The following is a 16,427-nucleotide window of genomic DNA, read 5'->3' as shown; positions in this document are numbered from 1 at the left end:
TTCTACTTTGCATCTTTGCCATTTTTTTCTTCAGAGAAAAACATTCCCTTTAAAAATGTATCCTCCTACTTTCCAACAACTAGTGCTGGGAGAACTGGATATCCACATGCAAAAAAAATTAAAATGAAGCAAAGACCTAAATATAAGAGGTAAGACTACACAACTTTTAGAAAAATATGGAGTTAATCTTGGAGATTTGGATTAGGTGTTGGTTTCTTTTATTTTTACTTATTTTTTACTATTAGATTGGCACAAGATCTTTTTTTTTTTTTTTTTTAAGATGGAGTCTTACTCTGTTGCCCAGGCTGGAGAGCAGTGCTGCAATCTCAGCTCACCACAACCTCCGCCTCCCGGATTCAAGCGATTCTCCTGCTTCATTCAGCCTCCCAAGTAGCTGGGACTACAGGTGCGCACTACCATGCCCAGCTAAATTTTGTATTTTTAGTAGAGATGGAGTTTCACATGTTGGTCAGGCTGGTCTTGAACGCCTGACCTCGTGATTTGCCTGCCTTAGCCTCCCAAAGTGCTGGGATTACAGGCGTGAGCCACCTTGCCCTGCCAGGTGATGATTTCTTAAGACACTTAAAGCACAGCAAAAGAAAATAATTGGACTTCATCAAAATTAACTTGTGCTTTGAAGGGATACCATCAAGAAAGTGAAAGACAACCCATTGAATGGGAAAAATGTTTGCAAATCATTTATCTGATAAAGTTAGTATATCTAGAATCTACAAGGAATTCCTATAACTCAATAATAAAAGGATAAATAACCAAAATTTTTTAATGGGTAAAGAATATGCATAGACTTTTCTCCAAAGGAGATATGCAGAAGGCCATAAAACACATGAATATATGTTCACATCAGCTATCCAGAAAATGCAGATCAATATGACAATGAAATATTACACCTGCTGGGACAGCTATTATAAAGATATGGAGGCCGGGTGTGGTGGCTCACACCTATAATCCCTGCACTTTGGGAGACTGAGATGGGTGGATCATCTGAGGTCAGGAGTTCGAGACCAGCCTAGCAAACATGATGAAACCCCATCTCTACTAAAAATACAAAAAAATAGCTGGGCATTGTGGCACATGCCTGTAATCCCAGCTACACAGGAGGCTGAGGCAGAATGCTTGAACCCAGGAGGCAGAGGTTGCAGTGAGCCGAGATTGGGCCACTGCACACCAGCCTGGGCAACAAGAACAAAACTATGTCTCAAAAAAAATAAAGAAGACATGGCCAGGCACAGTAGCTCATGCCTCAACTCCCAGGATTTTGGTAAGCTGAGGCGGGAGGACTGCTGGAGCCCAAGAGTTCAAAACCAGCCTGGACGATAAACATAGTAAGACCCCCATCTCTGGAAAAAAAAAAAAAGAAGACATAGTATTGGCAAGAATGTGGAGAAATTAGAAACCTCATACACTTTAGTTGGTGACAATGTGAAATAGTCCTGCTAGTGCAGCAGCTTTGGAAAATAGCTGGACAGTTCCTCAAATGTTAAATACAGTTACCTATGACCTACCAAATTGTACTCCTAGGCATATACCCAAGAGAAACGTAAACGTCCACACAAAAATGTGTACATTTTGAAGTTTGTGTACACGAACTTCATTTATAATAGCCAAAAAGTGAGAAAAAGCCTAAATGTCCATCGACTGATTAATGAAAAAAATGTGCTATAACCATGAGATGGTTCATATGGTAAGTGTATGTTTAACCTTGTAACAAATTGCCAAAGCTTGCAAACTGACTAGTTTTGCATTCTGGCCAGCAATATATCAATGTTTCCCTTGCTCTACTTCTTTCCCAGCATTTGGCATTGTCACGATTTACTTCTGTTTTCAAGTAGCCATTCTAATAGGTGCCTAGAATGTAATTTTCACTTGCATTTTCCTAATGACCACTGATGTGGAGCCCCTTTTCATTTGCTTATTTGCCATTGTGTAACTTCTTAGGTGGAATGTCAGTTCAAGTCTTTTGTTCATATTTTGGAAGATTGGCTCTTTTCTTATTGAGCATTAGTTACATATTCTGGATATAAGTGCATTATCAGATGTGTTTGGCAATTATTTTTTTTTCTCAGTCTGGCTTTTTAAATTAAAGATCTTTTTTATTTTTATTTATATATTTTTTTAAGATGGGGTTTCACCATGATGGCCAGGCTCGTCTTGAACTCCTGACCTCAGGTGATCACCTCGGCCTCCCAAATTGCTAGGATTACAGGTGTGAGCCACCGCACCCAGCCTTAACTGTCTTTTGAAAAGCAGATATAATTAATTTTGGTAAGTCCAATTTTTCTATTTTTTTCTTTTTGGGATCTTAATTTTATATCTAAAATCTTTGCATAACCTATGGTCACAGATTTTTCTTAGGTTTTCTTCTCAACATTTAGTAGTTTTAGGTTTTACATGTAAGCTATGATTCATTCTCAGTTAACTTTGGCATATGAGTTGAAGTTCTTTTTTTTGTTTTGAGACTGAGTCTTGTTCTGTCGCCCAGGCTGGAGTGCAGTGACACAATCTTGGCTCACTGCAACTCCACCTCCCACGTTCAAGTGATTCCTGTGCCTCTCGAGTAGCTGGGACTACACGTGTGCGCCACCACGCCTGGCTAATTTTTGTGTTTTTAGTAGAGATGGGGTTTCACCATGTTGGTCAGGCTGGTCTCAAACTCCTGACTTCAAGTGATCTGCCCACCTCGGCCTCCCAAAGTGCTGAGATTACAGGTGTGAGCCACTGCACCTGGCCTTGAGGTTCATATTTTTACATATGGATATGCCAGCACCATTTGTTTAAAAAACTATCCCCATTGAACTACTTTTGTACCACTGTAAAAAAACACAACTATATATACAGGGGTCTATTTCTGGGGGTCTCTGTCCTCTTCCACTGATAAATAGGATCTATCATTTCACCACTAACACACTGTCTTAATTACTCTAGTTTTATCTGTCTTGAAATTAGGTGGGAGTTTTCCAACTTTGTTCTTTTTTCTTTTTTGAGATGGAGTCTTACTCTGTTGCCCAGCTGGAATGCAGTGGCGCGATCTTGGCTCACTGCAACCTCCGCCTCCCAGGTTCAAGTGATTCTCCTGCCTTAGCCTCCTGGGTAGCTAGGACTACAGGTGCATGCCACCACACCCAGCTAATTTTTGTATTTTTAGTAGATGGGTTTTCACCATGTTGGCCAGGATTGTCTCAGTCTCTTGACCTCGTGTTCCACCTGCCTTGGCCTCCCAAAGTGTTGGGATTATAGGCATGAGCCGCCATGCCCAGCCCCTTGTTCTTTTTTCAAAAATGTTTTGGCTGTTCTAGTTGTCCCTTTCTATATAGGTTTTATCATCAGCTTGTTGATTTCTATACAAATTCCTGCTGGGATTTTGACTGGAGTTGTGTTGAATCTATAGATCAATTTGGGGAGAATTGACATCTTAATAATATTGAATCTTCTAATCCATGAAACATGGTATATCTTCTTTTTATAAGGTTCTTTTATTTGTTCATCAGTTTTTTACTTTTCAGCACAGATCTTACATATTTTTGTTAGATTTCATGTTTTCTGGTGCTACTATAAGTGTGATGTAAAAACTTGTTTCTAAATATTCATTGCTACTGTGTAGAAGTAGTCAACTTTTGCTTACTGATTTTGCTAAATTCACTTATTAGTTCTAGTAGTTTTAGATTATTTGGTTTTTCTGTGTAGGCAATCATATCATTTACAAATAGATATTTTCTTACTTATTTCCAATCTGTGGGTCTTTTTCCAACCTGCCTTATTGCACAGTGAACTACAGTGTTGAATGAATAATGCCTTGCTCCTAGTCTTAAAGGAAAGCATTCTACACCATTTGTATGTTAGCTGTAGGCTTTTTTTGTAAATGGTCTTAATCAGGCTTATTCTTAGATCTCTGAAGACTTTTTTTGTTTATTGAATCATATATGGCTGTTGAATTTTACCAGATATTTTTTTCTGCACTTTTTGGGGGAAAAAAGCAACTTTTGAGGTAGAAGTCACAGAACCATACTATTCACCCTCTTAAGCATATAGTGGCCGGGCACAGTGGCTCATGCCTGTATTCCCAACACTTTGGGAGGCTGAGGCAGGTGGATCACCTGAGGTCAGGAGTTAGAGACTAGCCTGACCAATATGGTGAAACCCGTCTCTACTAAAAATACAAAATTAGCTGGTGTGGTGGCATGCGCCTGTAGTCCCAGCTACTCGGGAGACTGAGACATGAGAATTGCTTGAACCTGGGAGGCTGGGTTGCAGTGAGCTGAGATAATGCCACTGCACTCCGGCCTGGACAACGGAGTGAAACTCCATCTCAAACAAACAAAAAGCATATAATTCAGCAGTTTTTCCTATATCCACAGTCATTTTCTGCAACTTTTAAGATGATCATTTAGCTTTTCTTCTTTGTACCTGTGACCTTATAATAAATATTATTCTTAATATACTTGTTTTTTTATTGATTTAGAATAGAAACTAAGAGTGTCTTAAATGCTCTCACAAAATTTGCCATTTAGAGGGATATTTTTAATTAAAAAAAAAAATGCCTTGGCCGGGTGCAGTGGCTCATAGCCAAGGTGGGTGGATCACATGAGGTCAGAAGTTCGAGACCAGGCTGACCAACATGGAGAAACCTGTCTCTACTACAAATACAAAATTTAGCTCAGTGTGGTGGTGCATGCCTGTAATCCCAGCTACTCGGGAGGCTGAGACAGGAGAATCACTTGAACCTGGGAGGTGGAGGCTGCAGTGAGCCGAGATCGCACCATTGCACTCCAGCCTGTAAAACAAGAGGGAAACTCTGTGTCAAAAAAAAAAAAAAAAAGAGGCCTTAGAGCTTTCATCTCATAAAATCACTTAGACAAAAAAGAGTTCACCTTTGGTCTACAGATCATGATAAAATGTGCATTAAAGAAGCCCTAACAAGAAAAGCCTTAAGCAATTTACATAATGAAAATAACTCCAATAGTAAAAGATTTATAGTTGATTGCCTTTCCTCTGCTTTGGGTGGCCACACCAGATTTCCTATATAAAATGCTTAATAGATGCAATATGATCAAAGTTATGGCTGGAGGTCCTGCTGTGAAGCTTCATTTATATAACAAGTATTCATTTTCTTAATGATTTGTGTTATAGAACAATAGAAAACTTTTCTAAAAGTGTTTTTATTCACATTTTACATAAGGTTGAAAAAATGTCAGTTGTCCACTTGCCAGAAAATGGGGAGCTAAAGACTATGTCCTTCCCACCTCACCAATTTTGCCGTTGTACCTGTAACATTAAGGTTCTGTTTCCCAGTCTCCAGAGATAAGACCTACAGGTTGTGTTTGGTGTTTCAGAAAAAAAGGAAACTAAGAAAGATGGCCATCATAAGAATATCTCACATTAAAAGAGAGATAGTAGATTGATTTTCTGGGTATTTTTGTTTTTGAGACAGGGCCTCACTCTGATTGACCAGGTTGCAGTGCAGTGGCACAATTTTGGCTCACTACAGCCTCAACCTCCCCAGGCTCAGGTGGACCCTCCCACCTCAGCCTCCTGAGTAGCTAGGACTGCAGGCATGCGCCATTTAATTTTTTTTTTTTTTCTTTTAGTAGAGACAAGATTTCAGCCTGTTGCCTGGGCTGGTCTAGAGCCCCTGGATTGAAGTGATCCACCCACCTTGGCCTCCCAAAGCGCTGGGATTACAGGCATGAGCCACCATGCCCAGCTGAGTTTCTACTCTTAAAGAAACAGTGGAAAGAAAGAGAACACATATTCTCATTTCAAAGCAATTTATGTTAGTAATAACTGAGCAAAATGATAGAATTTTTTAGCTGTGTGTTTTCAGAAGTAATGTAAAATTTACTTCATCAATTTAAAAGGTTTCTTGCATACGAAATGGTTAAAGTGATGTTATTAAACTAAAGAAAAAATGCAATACCTTTTTTTTTACAGAATAGTATAAATGTTTATTTTCTGTATGATTTACTTTGCTGTCCTGTTTTTACAATATAGAAAAGTGTATTCTTTGAATAGCTCTAGTAAATATAAATTTAATCTTTCTACTTTGGGATGTAAATAGAGCTAAAAAATTATATACCCAACCCTCCCCAAATAGTCTTTTAAAATCATTGAATTAATGTGGCTGTTCATCTTGTTCAGCAATTTGATGCAAATGCCTGAATACAAAAAGTTGAGTAAGTACTACACAGGAAGGAAAAGGCTTCATATTTTAGATAGATTTTTGAAAATCAGAAAAACTAGTAGCATTTGATTGCACCTTGAAATTTTTACAAGCAAAACATTTGTAAGCAATGCCATCATACATAATCTACAATTGTAATCAAAATTTCACAAACATTTTCTGCACACTGTATATAAATACACATCACAAAGGTGCAGTTAGAATTAACACAGAGTATGTACAAAATGAACAAAGTTTAGGTTAAGACCAAAAACTTATTGCAATCTTTTGAAAAATAACTTGATTAATTATTTTGTCCTCTTACACTAATTTACATTTATACAAATTTTAATTAAACATACTACATTGAGGTGCTAAGAATGTTTGCACTATCTACATTTAAAGTTACTGCACTATAATTTTATAAATCCAAATTTAAAAGGAAGATACTTTAGTGAATAACGGAATCCTCTTTTAGATTACTTAATTTCTATTGCCTATATCTTGTGAGTTCATATGAACATATGTACACACTGAATACATACAACTATAGAGTCCTTGTAGGAAATGCAATAATTATACACTAATTACCGATGATTAAGGTACCTAATAAAATGCCTGAATTCCAACATGGTTTTTTCTTGTCATAAAATCAGGAGTCCTATCACAGCAGGCTCTTAAATTCATAGAGTTTTTTAATTACTGAAAATGATTTAGGTTATTTTAGTAAATATAGGAAAAGAGTAGTCCTTCACCTGACCAAATAACTGGCTGAAAACAATGCCATATTAAACTTCCCTTATTAAACGAAATCCCACTACAGTTTTGAAAATTTTGTTAAGAGGCCCATTTCTGTACATCAAGTAAGAGTCACGAATTGGTTTGAAACCTTAGTTCAAAAGTCTATAAAAAGAACTGATTGTACAGATGAAAACTTCTCTAAATTCATCTTTTACAGCTTCCATATTCTTTGTTTCTCCACCCATGCCAAATTTTATACTTGATTATTATGTGAGGTTCTGTATTATCACTACATAATATGTTTACTTCTATTTATATGCACCTATCATTTTAGTAGTACCCAGTAACCACTTTGACAATTTATTACTTTAAATACCTACTACCTCTTTGAAAGAAAATGGAGACAGCCGAGAGCATCTGTTAGCCATTCCTTATTATATAGAAACACACTGCTCATCCTCTGAGAATTATTTACTGTCCTTTAATATTTTATGTCTTTTTAAAATAACTTTAAAAAAGTTTAAAAGTGTGCCTGGGGATTGTTTTCCCTTCTGACATTCCCAAAGAGACAACATGATATTATTCCAGAATCTGCCCTAAAAGTCTGATTTTTCTTTAAAAGATAGTGCTTTTCTAAATAAAAAAAAAAATGTCATTTGTTTCATAAGAATTTGTTTATGTAACATTCTATCTGCATATATTCGAGATCAAGTCCCAAAGAATAACTGAGCGCTAACCACGGCTGCTTTGGCTTTTTCTACTAACAAAGTCATACACACCATACATTATAAATTATAGTCATTTATAAACATTTTTTGTCAAAGGTATAAGAAAGAAAACATCTAATTGTTAAGAAACCCAAGTAAATTAAAAAATCTATATAATACAATAAAGAAAAATTCAATTTAGAAGGGGCATAAAGCAGATTTAACTAAGATTTAAAATGTACTAATTTCCTCATTTAAAATTTCTTCTCCTTCAGTATTATAATTTCAGGTCTTTTACAACAAGGACTGAATTAAAATACAGTAATTGTTTTTCTTCCAGAAAATCAAGTGTCCCTGCACCTTAAATTTTCTGTACAGTTCCATTTATCAGTCTTTTGTGCAAGAGTTAGCAACTCATGGCACAAGGGTCACTTTTTGCCTTTCCTGCAGAGTTGATGACACTCATCAAACATCGTCCGAATTCCTCAAGTATCATCCGTTCCGCTGCTGCCTTTGATTTTCCCTTCTTGTCTGCCTGCTCTGCCTGGGCAAGGAGGCAATTACATGTGGCTTCAGCTACTTCCTTAGTTACAAATGTAAATGGCAATCTGAAATGATTTTTGAGAGAGAAATTGGTGGTGTTAAATAACAACAAAAGTGCTAACATTCTTTCATCTGGAAATCTCTACTGACACTTTCACAGTTCACCAGCAGAATGAGCATCACAATTTACACAGTGAGCACAAGCACATCCTAAAAAGAGCTTTAACAAGTTAGATCTGGTTTTATTATTCACATATTGTAAAAATATTTTTCAGGAAATATAACATTTAACATAAAATACGTGATATATTACCTAGGCAAGGTTATGTGGTAACTAAAAGATACAGTCTACATGAAGACTAGAATTTCTTTAACTAAATCCTCCCAAATCATGAATGTATGCTCCTCCGTAAGTTCAATCGTTATTTACTGCTGTTGCTCCAGTCTAGAATAGTGCATGACGCATAGAGACACTACATGAATAGTTGCTGAATTAATGAATAACATTGGGAACTGACAGCACTATCTCTTGGACAAAATGGAAAATAAAGCACTTTACTACAGTCACAGATAATGTTTGTAGAAAACAAGAAAACATACCAAAATTCTGCATTGTTCTATCACAACAAAACAAAATGGAGAAACCAAATGTTGCTCTGTACAGAGCTGCATTCATAAAGACCAGAACTATGGAGGATTAAATTGGTGCAACCCATGGTGATGATGACTACATTTGTAGCCACGTCTTTTTTTTTCCAGACAGAGTTTTGATCTTGTTGCTCAGGCTGGAGTGCAGTGGCATGATCTCAGCTCACTGCAACCTCTGCCTTCCAGTTTCAAGTGATTCTTCTGCCTCAGTTTCCAGAGTAGCTGGGATTACAGGTGCCCACCACCAGACCCGGCTAATTTTTCTATTTTTAGTAGAGATGGAGTTTCACCATGTTGGCCAGGCTGGTCTAACTCCTGACCTCATGATCTGCCTGCCTTGGCCTCCCAAAGTGCTGGGATTACAGGATGAGCCACCGTGCCTGGCCTCAACTCAAGTCTTAGTCTGTGACAGATTAATTCAAGCAACATAATCTAACCACTAACTCAACAGTCTGTGAGTAAGCAGTCACTAACAGAAGTATACTAAACAATGAAGTCTGAAATTAAGGCTCACAATGGCAAGAGAGGGTGATTGAGAATTCAGGCTGCCATGTAGCTGTATAGGAATCTTTAATATACAAACAAGCACTTTAAACTAGAAAATACTAATTCAAGGTTTTGGTCACTTGAAACAAGCCTGTTAACATGCTGGCATAACTTTATTTATTTTTGGCATAACTTTTTAATACAAGTTTTTAATGCATGGTTTTGATTATAATATATAATTTTATAATTTTGTTTTCATTTCATATCATAAACGTCTTCCCAAGTTTAAAAATTACAAATATTTTACTGTAGCAATATCTTTGACCTCCATGTAGAGATTAGATTCAATACTCTAAAGACCAGAAAGGATCCCAGGTTATAAGCCTCATTAAAGTGCCTGCCCATTTCCACTTTATTCAGTCAAGAACCATTTGCTGCTTATATTCCAATGATAAGAGTTCTTTAGAACCAGTATCTTAAGGCAGGGCACGGTGGCTGATGCCTATAATCCCAGCACTTTGGGAGGCCAAGAGAGTAGATCACCTGAGGTGAGGCATTGAAGACCAGGCTGGCCAACATAGTGAGACCTCATCTCTACTAAAAATAGAAAAAATTAACGGGGTGTGGTGGTGCATGCCTGTAATCCCAGCTACTCAGGAGGCTGAGGCAGGAGAATTGCTTAAACCCAGGAGGTGGAGGTTGCAGTGAGCTGAGATCGTGACACTGCACTCCAGCCTGGGCGACAGAGTGAGACTTCATCTCATAAAGAAAAAAAAAAAAAGCCTTATTTTTATAAGCACTGGATCTCATTTTCAACTTGGGCATTTTAAATAATTTAAAATTTAAATAATTTAAAATAATTTAAAAACCTTGTCATTTGCAAGGTTCATTCCATTTAATAACTCCTCAAATTAACCTCTAATAAGCTTGCTAATACCAGTCCAATCCAAATCACAAACCTATGTTGTATCAGGTCTTGACAAACACTGGAGATATTCTGGACATGCCTTGTTCTCCACAACCACCTGATATGGGCTATTTTAAGGGTAAGAAAATTGAGGCTCAAAGAGATGAAGTACTTGTCTAATTCACAAACTACTAAGTAGCACAGATAGTATAAACTCAAGTCTACCTGACTTTAGAGGTCACGCTTTTCTACTCCAGAGCTTAGCAGATAAAGGAGATAACAAAACGGAGCAGCACTATTACAGTATGGTACGATGGGTGGCCCAGCAGGATGGGGAAAGTGCTCCAAGAAATGGAAAAGGCAAGAGAAGGTAAGAAAATGCAAAAACATGAATATTTACACTTTCATCGAGACATATGAAACACTGGTTTTCTTTGGGGTTCCTCAAATTACATAATTACCTCATCTTAGGCAGAAATTAAGCACAATGGACTAAATCATTACTGTACATTTTGGACCTGCACAATAATCCAACAGTAGTTTCTGTTAGCTTTAAATTCTACAGAAACAGTAGTTTCTGTTACCTTTAAACATCTACAAGTTAACTGAAGATGGAAAGAAAGTGCAAAAATCAGGTTTGCAACAACCAAAAGTATAAGCTCAACTTGGCTCCCAAAAATAAACTTTACCAAAAGTGAGTATTTGGGAAATACTATAAAAAGATTGAAATACTGACTTACTTTCCACCGCCACTATTTAAAGCTGGTGCTGGCCTAGTAAGCAAGTCTGAAATTTGAGAGGATAACTTCGTCTTCGCTGCTGTTTGTTGTTGTACCCTTACTTCAGCTGCATCTGCCAAGTGCATCAATGTCTTCCTTTCCGGGCTTTCTTCAAAATTCTTACAGCCAACACATTTGCATATTGAGGAACACATTATTTTTGCCTAAAAGATTTACAAAAGAAAAGTTTCCAAATCAAAACCAAAATACATTACTTTGAGTAGATGCCACAATCAAATCACCAGATAATAGCATTAACTGGTCAACTGGTAAGATTAGATGGAAGCATCTCTGGCTGACAAACACTAACTACAAATGTGGCTAGCTAGGTTAGGTACTCTTAAGTCTGATGGTCGCTGTATAATGTTTGTGGCTGTGTCCTCCCATGCCAGTTTTCCCCCACTATGAATAAAGATTTCCTTCAGATATGAGTAACACATGTTTTCCACAAACATGAATGATACATTAAAATATCGAAAATAAGACGAGGCGTGGTGACTCATGCCTGTAATCCCAGCACTTTGGGAGGCTAAGGCAGGCAGATCACGAGGTCAAGAGATCGAGACCAGCCTGGCCAACATGGTGAAACCCTGTCTCTACTAAACATACAAAAATTAGCCGGGCGTGGTGGCGCATGCCTGTAATCTCAGCTCCTTGGAAGGCCGAACAGGAGAATTCGCTTGAACCCGGGAGGTGGAGACTGCAGTGAGCTGAGATCGTGCCACTGCACTCTGTCCTGGACAACTGGGCTAGACTCCGTCTCAAAAAATAAATAAATAAATAAAAATAAAAAATAAGGGTCATCCTGAATCCAGCCACCTCAATCAAATCATCATTAACATATAGGTGATCTCCCATTTATGCATATGTGCATATGTATATAATTTCACATTAAAGGGATTTCATAGATGCTATTTTTATTCTATTGCGCTATTTTTAATCTGAAGAGGGAGTTCGGGAGGGACTTCAGATTCCCCACACCCTTCAATAACTCATATGAAACTAGGGTGTATTTTACATTTTATATAAATAAACATTTTCATGTAAAAATATGTCAAATATTATTTATATAAAATCCTAGACCTTTTGTATATATATTAACAAATACAGAACTCTTTCATTTTTTAGTTTGTTTTCAAAATCATATACTGTACCAGCTTTTCTGCATTTTGCATTTCTTATAACTCATGGAATCACTGCGAAGTCATCTGGCATAGCTTGAATTCATTCTCTTTAATGGGTGGGTGTAAATTTCTGGTATGGTGTGGCAATTTTATTGGGCATTCATTTCCCTATGGATGGGTGTTTATTTTTGTTTCCACTTCTTAGGTACTATAAATGATGCATAAAAAGATTTTTTGGTGTACAGTATCCCTTTTTATTTTTCTTACTTAGATTTCTAGAATTGGGCTCACTGGTTAACAGGCCTGTTTAATTTTAAGAGATGGAGCCAGATTGCTTTTTCAAAAGGCTGTAACACCTCACATCTCATCAGCAAGGTGTAAAGGAAGGCTTTCCCACATTCCTCCAACAATGGATATTATAACTCCTTTTAACATTTTATAATCTGATGGTGGGGTAAAGTAAGATTTCATTGTTCTTTAATTTACATTTTCCTGATTTCAAATGAATTTGAGTATTTTTTTGTCAGCTGCATTTTCTTCAGTAAACCCATGTCTATACAAATATATAAAACTGTCCCTTCTGTCTATAGAACCTAGCAAGATAAACGGACTGAATTATAAATACATTTACTCTACTCCTTTCTTATAATACACCAATAAATTTCATTTACCAAAGGAATTGGATATAAGTTTGTGTTAACTGTGTTACTGTGATCCTGACTGGGAATCTAACTAAAGCAACACTTAATAAGCACCTAGCGATGAAGAGAGAAAATTCCTGACCTCAGAGTGGGGAAGACATACCAATATTGTTAATTTAGATTATATATATATATAGGGTTTTAAAAATTCTACTTATATTTTAAGAACCATAAGAAAGATATTAATAATGTGTAACAGGAGCTCAGGATGGAGAAAAAGCAATGACACTTACCTTGGCTAATTTAACTTCCCCTGTACAAAAAAAAAAAAAAAGATGTGGAGGGGAGGAAAAAGGTCACAAGAAAAGATGCAACCCTGAAATAAGGTGGGGAGCCATTCATGCAATCAATAAGCCTATAGGCATTGGAAGGAAATATGAATGGGTTGTCCAGATGCAAACCAACAGGACTAAAAAGCCAATTTGGCTGAAGAACAATGTGTCAAAAGAACAACAGTTCAACACAAAATGTCAGATAAGCCCACAGCTAATTCGCAGCCAGTTAACCACTGCTATCCATTGTTTAGTATATTCTAAGTTTCTCCATTTTTTGGTACATAACTTTTGGAATGATAAATTTGTTACTAGACAGTGTATCTGTCTTGACACAATGTCATCAAAATAGGTATGGCAAGGCTCTGTCTTCTAACACTTTTCAACCAGTACAGTACCTTTTCTACTTCTATTAATTTACAGATTTATTAACCAGTTAAATTAAATGATTAGTTCATATATGTCTGAATTTCATATGCCCAGCATGTATTGATTGTTCAATGCCATATACATGAAAGGGTCACTTTCCCCTTCTGATCCAACTTTATATCAATTTCCACGTTCTCAAAAGAAGTGTTAATTTTTACATGTTCGTAACAACTTTTGTATGATATGGTTTCTAAACGCAAGCAAGCTATTTTATCAGGTATTCAAAAGACTAAAAGATTCCAACACTAGATAAAAACTGGCTTGTTGGATTTGGAGATGTTACTTAAGACAGTTTAAAAAATAAACTTGGAGCCGGATGCAGTGGCTTATGCCTGTCATCTCAGCACTTTAGGAGGCCGAGGTGGGCGGATCACAAGGTCAGGAGTTCGAGACCAGCCTGACCAACATGGTGAAACCCCATCTCTACTTAAAATACAAAAATTAGCCAGGTGTGGTGGCACACACCTGTAATCCCAACTACTCAGGAAGCAGAGGTAGGAGAATCGCTTGAAGCCAGGTGGCAGAGGTTCAGTAAGTCGAGATCTCACCACTGCACTCCAGCCTGAATGGCAGAGCAAGACTCTGTCTCCAAAAAAATTAAAAATTAAATAAATAAATAAACTTGTGACAGTGGCTCATACCTCTATTCCTAACACTTTGGGAGGCTGAGGCAGGTGGATTACTTGAGTTTGAGACCAACCTGGCCAAATGGTAAAAACCTGTCTCTACTAAAAACAAAATACAAAAATTAGCCGGGCATGGTGGCAGGTGCCTGTAATCCTAGCTACTTGGGAGGTTGAGGCAGGAGAATCGCTTGAGCCCAGGAGGCAGAGATTGCAGTGAGCCCAGATTGTACCAGTGCCCTCCAGCCTGCGTGACAAGGTGAGACTTCGTCTCTCTTTTTTTTTAATGTTTGCCTACATGCAGAGAGACTCTGTCTCAAAAAACAACAACAACAATAAATAATAATAAACTTGTCTCTTTATGCAATTTTCATTCATCATCTGCAGAACTCACAAGCTGTTGCTCTCCTATTCTACTTTACTTCCTGAGAGGAATATTTGACCTTTTAAATAAGTAGATTAGGAAAGAATTCATTACACAGAGAATGCAATACACAAAATCTTTCTTTTTTAAAATTATAGCTTAAGTTCTGGGGTACATGTGCAGAATGTGTGCAATACACAAAATATTTCATATGACACATGCTGAATGGGAGAGGGCACTGAACTGGAGGGCATAGTCCTGTAGCAGGGCAAACCTTACCAAGGCACAGTGTGGCCACTGGTGGTATTATTTTAGCAAGTGCAAAGGTAGGCTTTCTGCCCATACATACATACAGGCATACATACATACATACTGTCTCTGAGAATAAGAATAAAAATATATGAGAGTATGAGAAGAACCAAGAACGGGAATAACTGAACCACCCAAAAGACTGTCAGTAAGTAAATAGTTTCAGGCATACCAAGAAATCAATTATGGTAACCTACGGTTAATCTCAATGACTAGATTATTATACACAAGCCTTTAAAATAAAACTATACAGTACTGTGTCTAAAGCAAGAAGGGGAAGATTTATATGGCATTTTCCAGAGCAGATAAAAACTGCTTGTTGGATTTGGAGATGTTACTTAAGACAGTTTAAAAAATTAGCTGGGCGCGGTGGCTCACGCCTGTAATCCCAGCACTTTGGGAGGCCGAGGCGGGTGGATCACGAGGTCAAGAGACCATCCTGGTCAACATGGTGAAACCCCGTCTCTACTAGTAAACTACAAAAAATCAGCTGGGCATGGTGGCGCGTGCCTGTAATCCCAGCTACTCAGGAGGCTGAGGCAGGAGAATTGCCTGAACCCAGGAGGCGGAGGTTGCGGTGAGCCGAGATCGCGCCATTGCACTCCAGCCTGGGTAACAAGAGTGAAACTCCGTCTCAAAAAAAAATAAAAAATAAAAAAAAATAAAAAATTAACTTGTGGCTGGATGCAGTGGCTTACTCCTGTAATCTCAGCACTTTGGAAGGCCGAGGTGGGCAGGTCACAAGGTCAGGAGTTCGAGACTAGCCTGACCAACGTGGTGAAACCCCATCTCTACTAAAAATACAAAAATTAGCCAGGTCTGGTGGCTTCCAAAGAAGTTGCCTGATCTATAAATAAAAATAACCAACTGAATGGAAAAATGAAACAGTGAAAATGGAGACAATCGCCTACCGTGACCAGTAACCTCATCTAGCAATATGCCAGATCCCCCTTTCCTATGTTTATGCTCACAAAGCAAACTTCTTAACTACTTTAGTTTTTCATAGAGCAGTGCTCTTTGAGTGGGCACTACCAGCATTTTGGTCAAGATAATCCTTTAATTTCCAGACTGCACCCTGGGATGCAAGCTATTTTGTATCCATATATATATATATATATATATATATGTATCCATAAATATATATATACATGTATGTATCCATATATGTATTTTTTTTTTTTGGTGGTGGGGGGGAGACAGAGTCTTGCTCTGTCACCCAGGCTGGAGTGCAGTGGCACAATCTCAGCTCACTTCAACCTCTGCCTTCTGGGTTCAAGCAATTCTCGTGCCTCGGCCTCTGAAGTAGCTGAGATTACAGGCGCTCACCACCACGCCCAGCTAATTTTTGTATTTTAGTATAGACAGAGTTTCGCCATGTTGGCCAGGTTGGTCTCAAACTCCTGACCTCAAGTGATCTACCCGCTTCCACCTCCCAAAGTGCTGGGATTACAGGCATGAGACACGCGCCCAGCCATATGTTTCCAAGAATCCTGTGAAGAACAGTAATTAGAACTGCCCCTTAGGTGAGAATCACTTCTGGAGAGCTTCCAATCCACTTTGATATTATTATTATTATTATTATTATTTTTTTTTTTTTTTTTTTTTTTTTTTTTTTTTTT

At 37.6% G+C, this 16,427-nt stretch overlaps 1 protein-coding gene across 6 annotated transcripts in view; it reads right to left on the bottom strand.

The window, feature by feature from the left end:
• Positions 1 to 5,766: 5,766 nt before the first annotated feature.
• LIN54 (lin-54 DREAM MuvB core complex component) overlaps positions 5,767 to 16,427 on the bottom strand; it is an 89,908-nt gene continuing 79,247 nt past the window's right edge. For all 6 annotated transcript variants that reach the window (XM_032239745.1, XM_032239748.1, XM_032239742.1 and 3 more), the window contains 2 exons: positions 10,948 to 11,150; positions 5,767 to 8,231 (listed from right to left, as the gene is read on the bottom strand). In XM_032239745.1, coding sequence (XP_032095636.1) covers positions 8,030 to 8,231; positions 10,948 to 11,150 — 405 coding nt within the window. In that variant the 3' untranslated portion in view covers positions 5,767 to 8,029. The remainder of the gene's footprint in view (positions 8,232 to 10,947; positions 11,151 to 16,427) is intronic.

This window comes from Sapajus apella, unplaced genomic scaffold, assembly GCF_009761245.1.
Source record: "Sapajus apella isolate SASKATOON/1434 unplaced genomic scaffold, GSC_monkey_1.0 scaffold45, whole genome shotgun sequence".
In the NCBI taxonomy this organism is placed as follows: domain Eukaryota; kingdom Metazoa; phylum Chordata; class Mammalia; order Primates; family Cebidae; genus Sapajus; species Sapajus apella.
The sequence above is the reverse complement of the archived record's forward strand: the minus strand, read 5'-3'. Positions and strand labels throughout refer to the sequence as shown.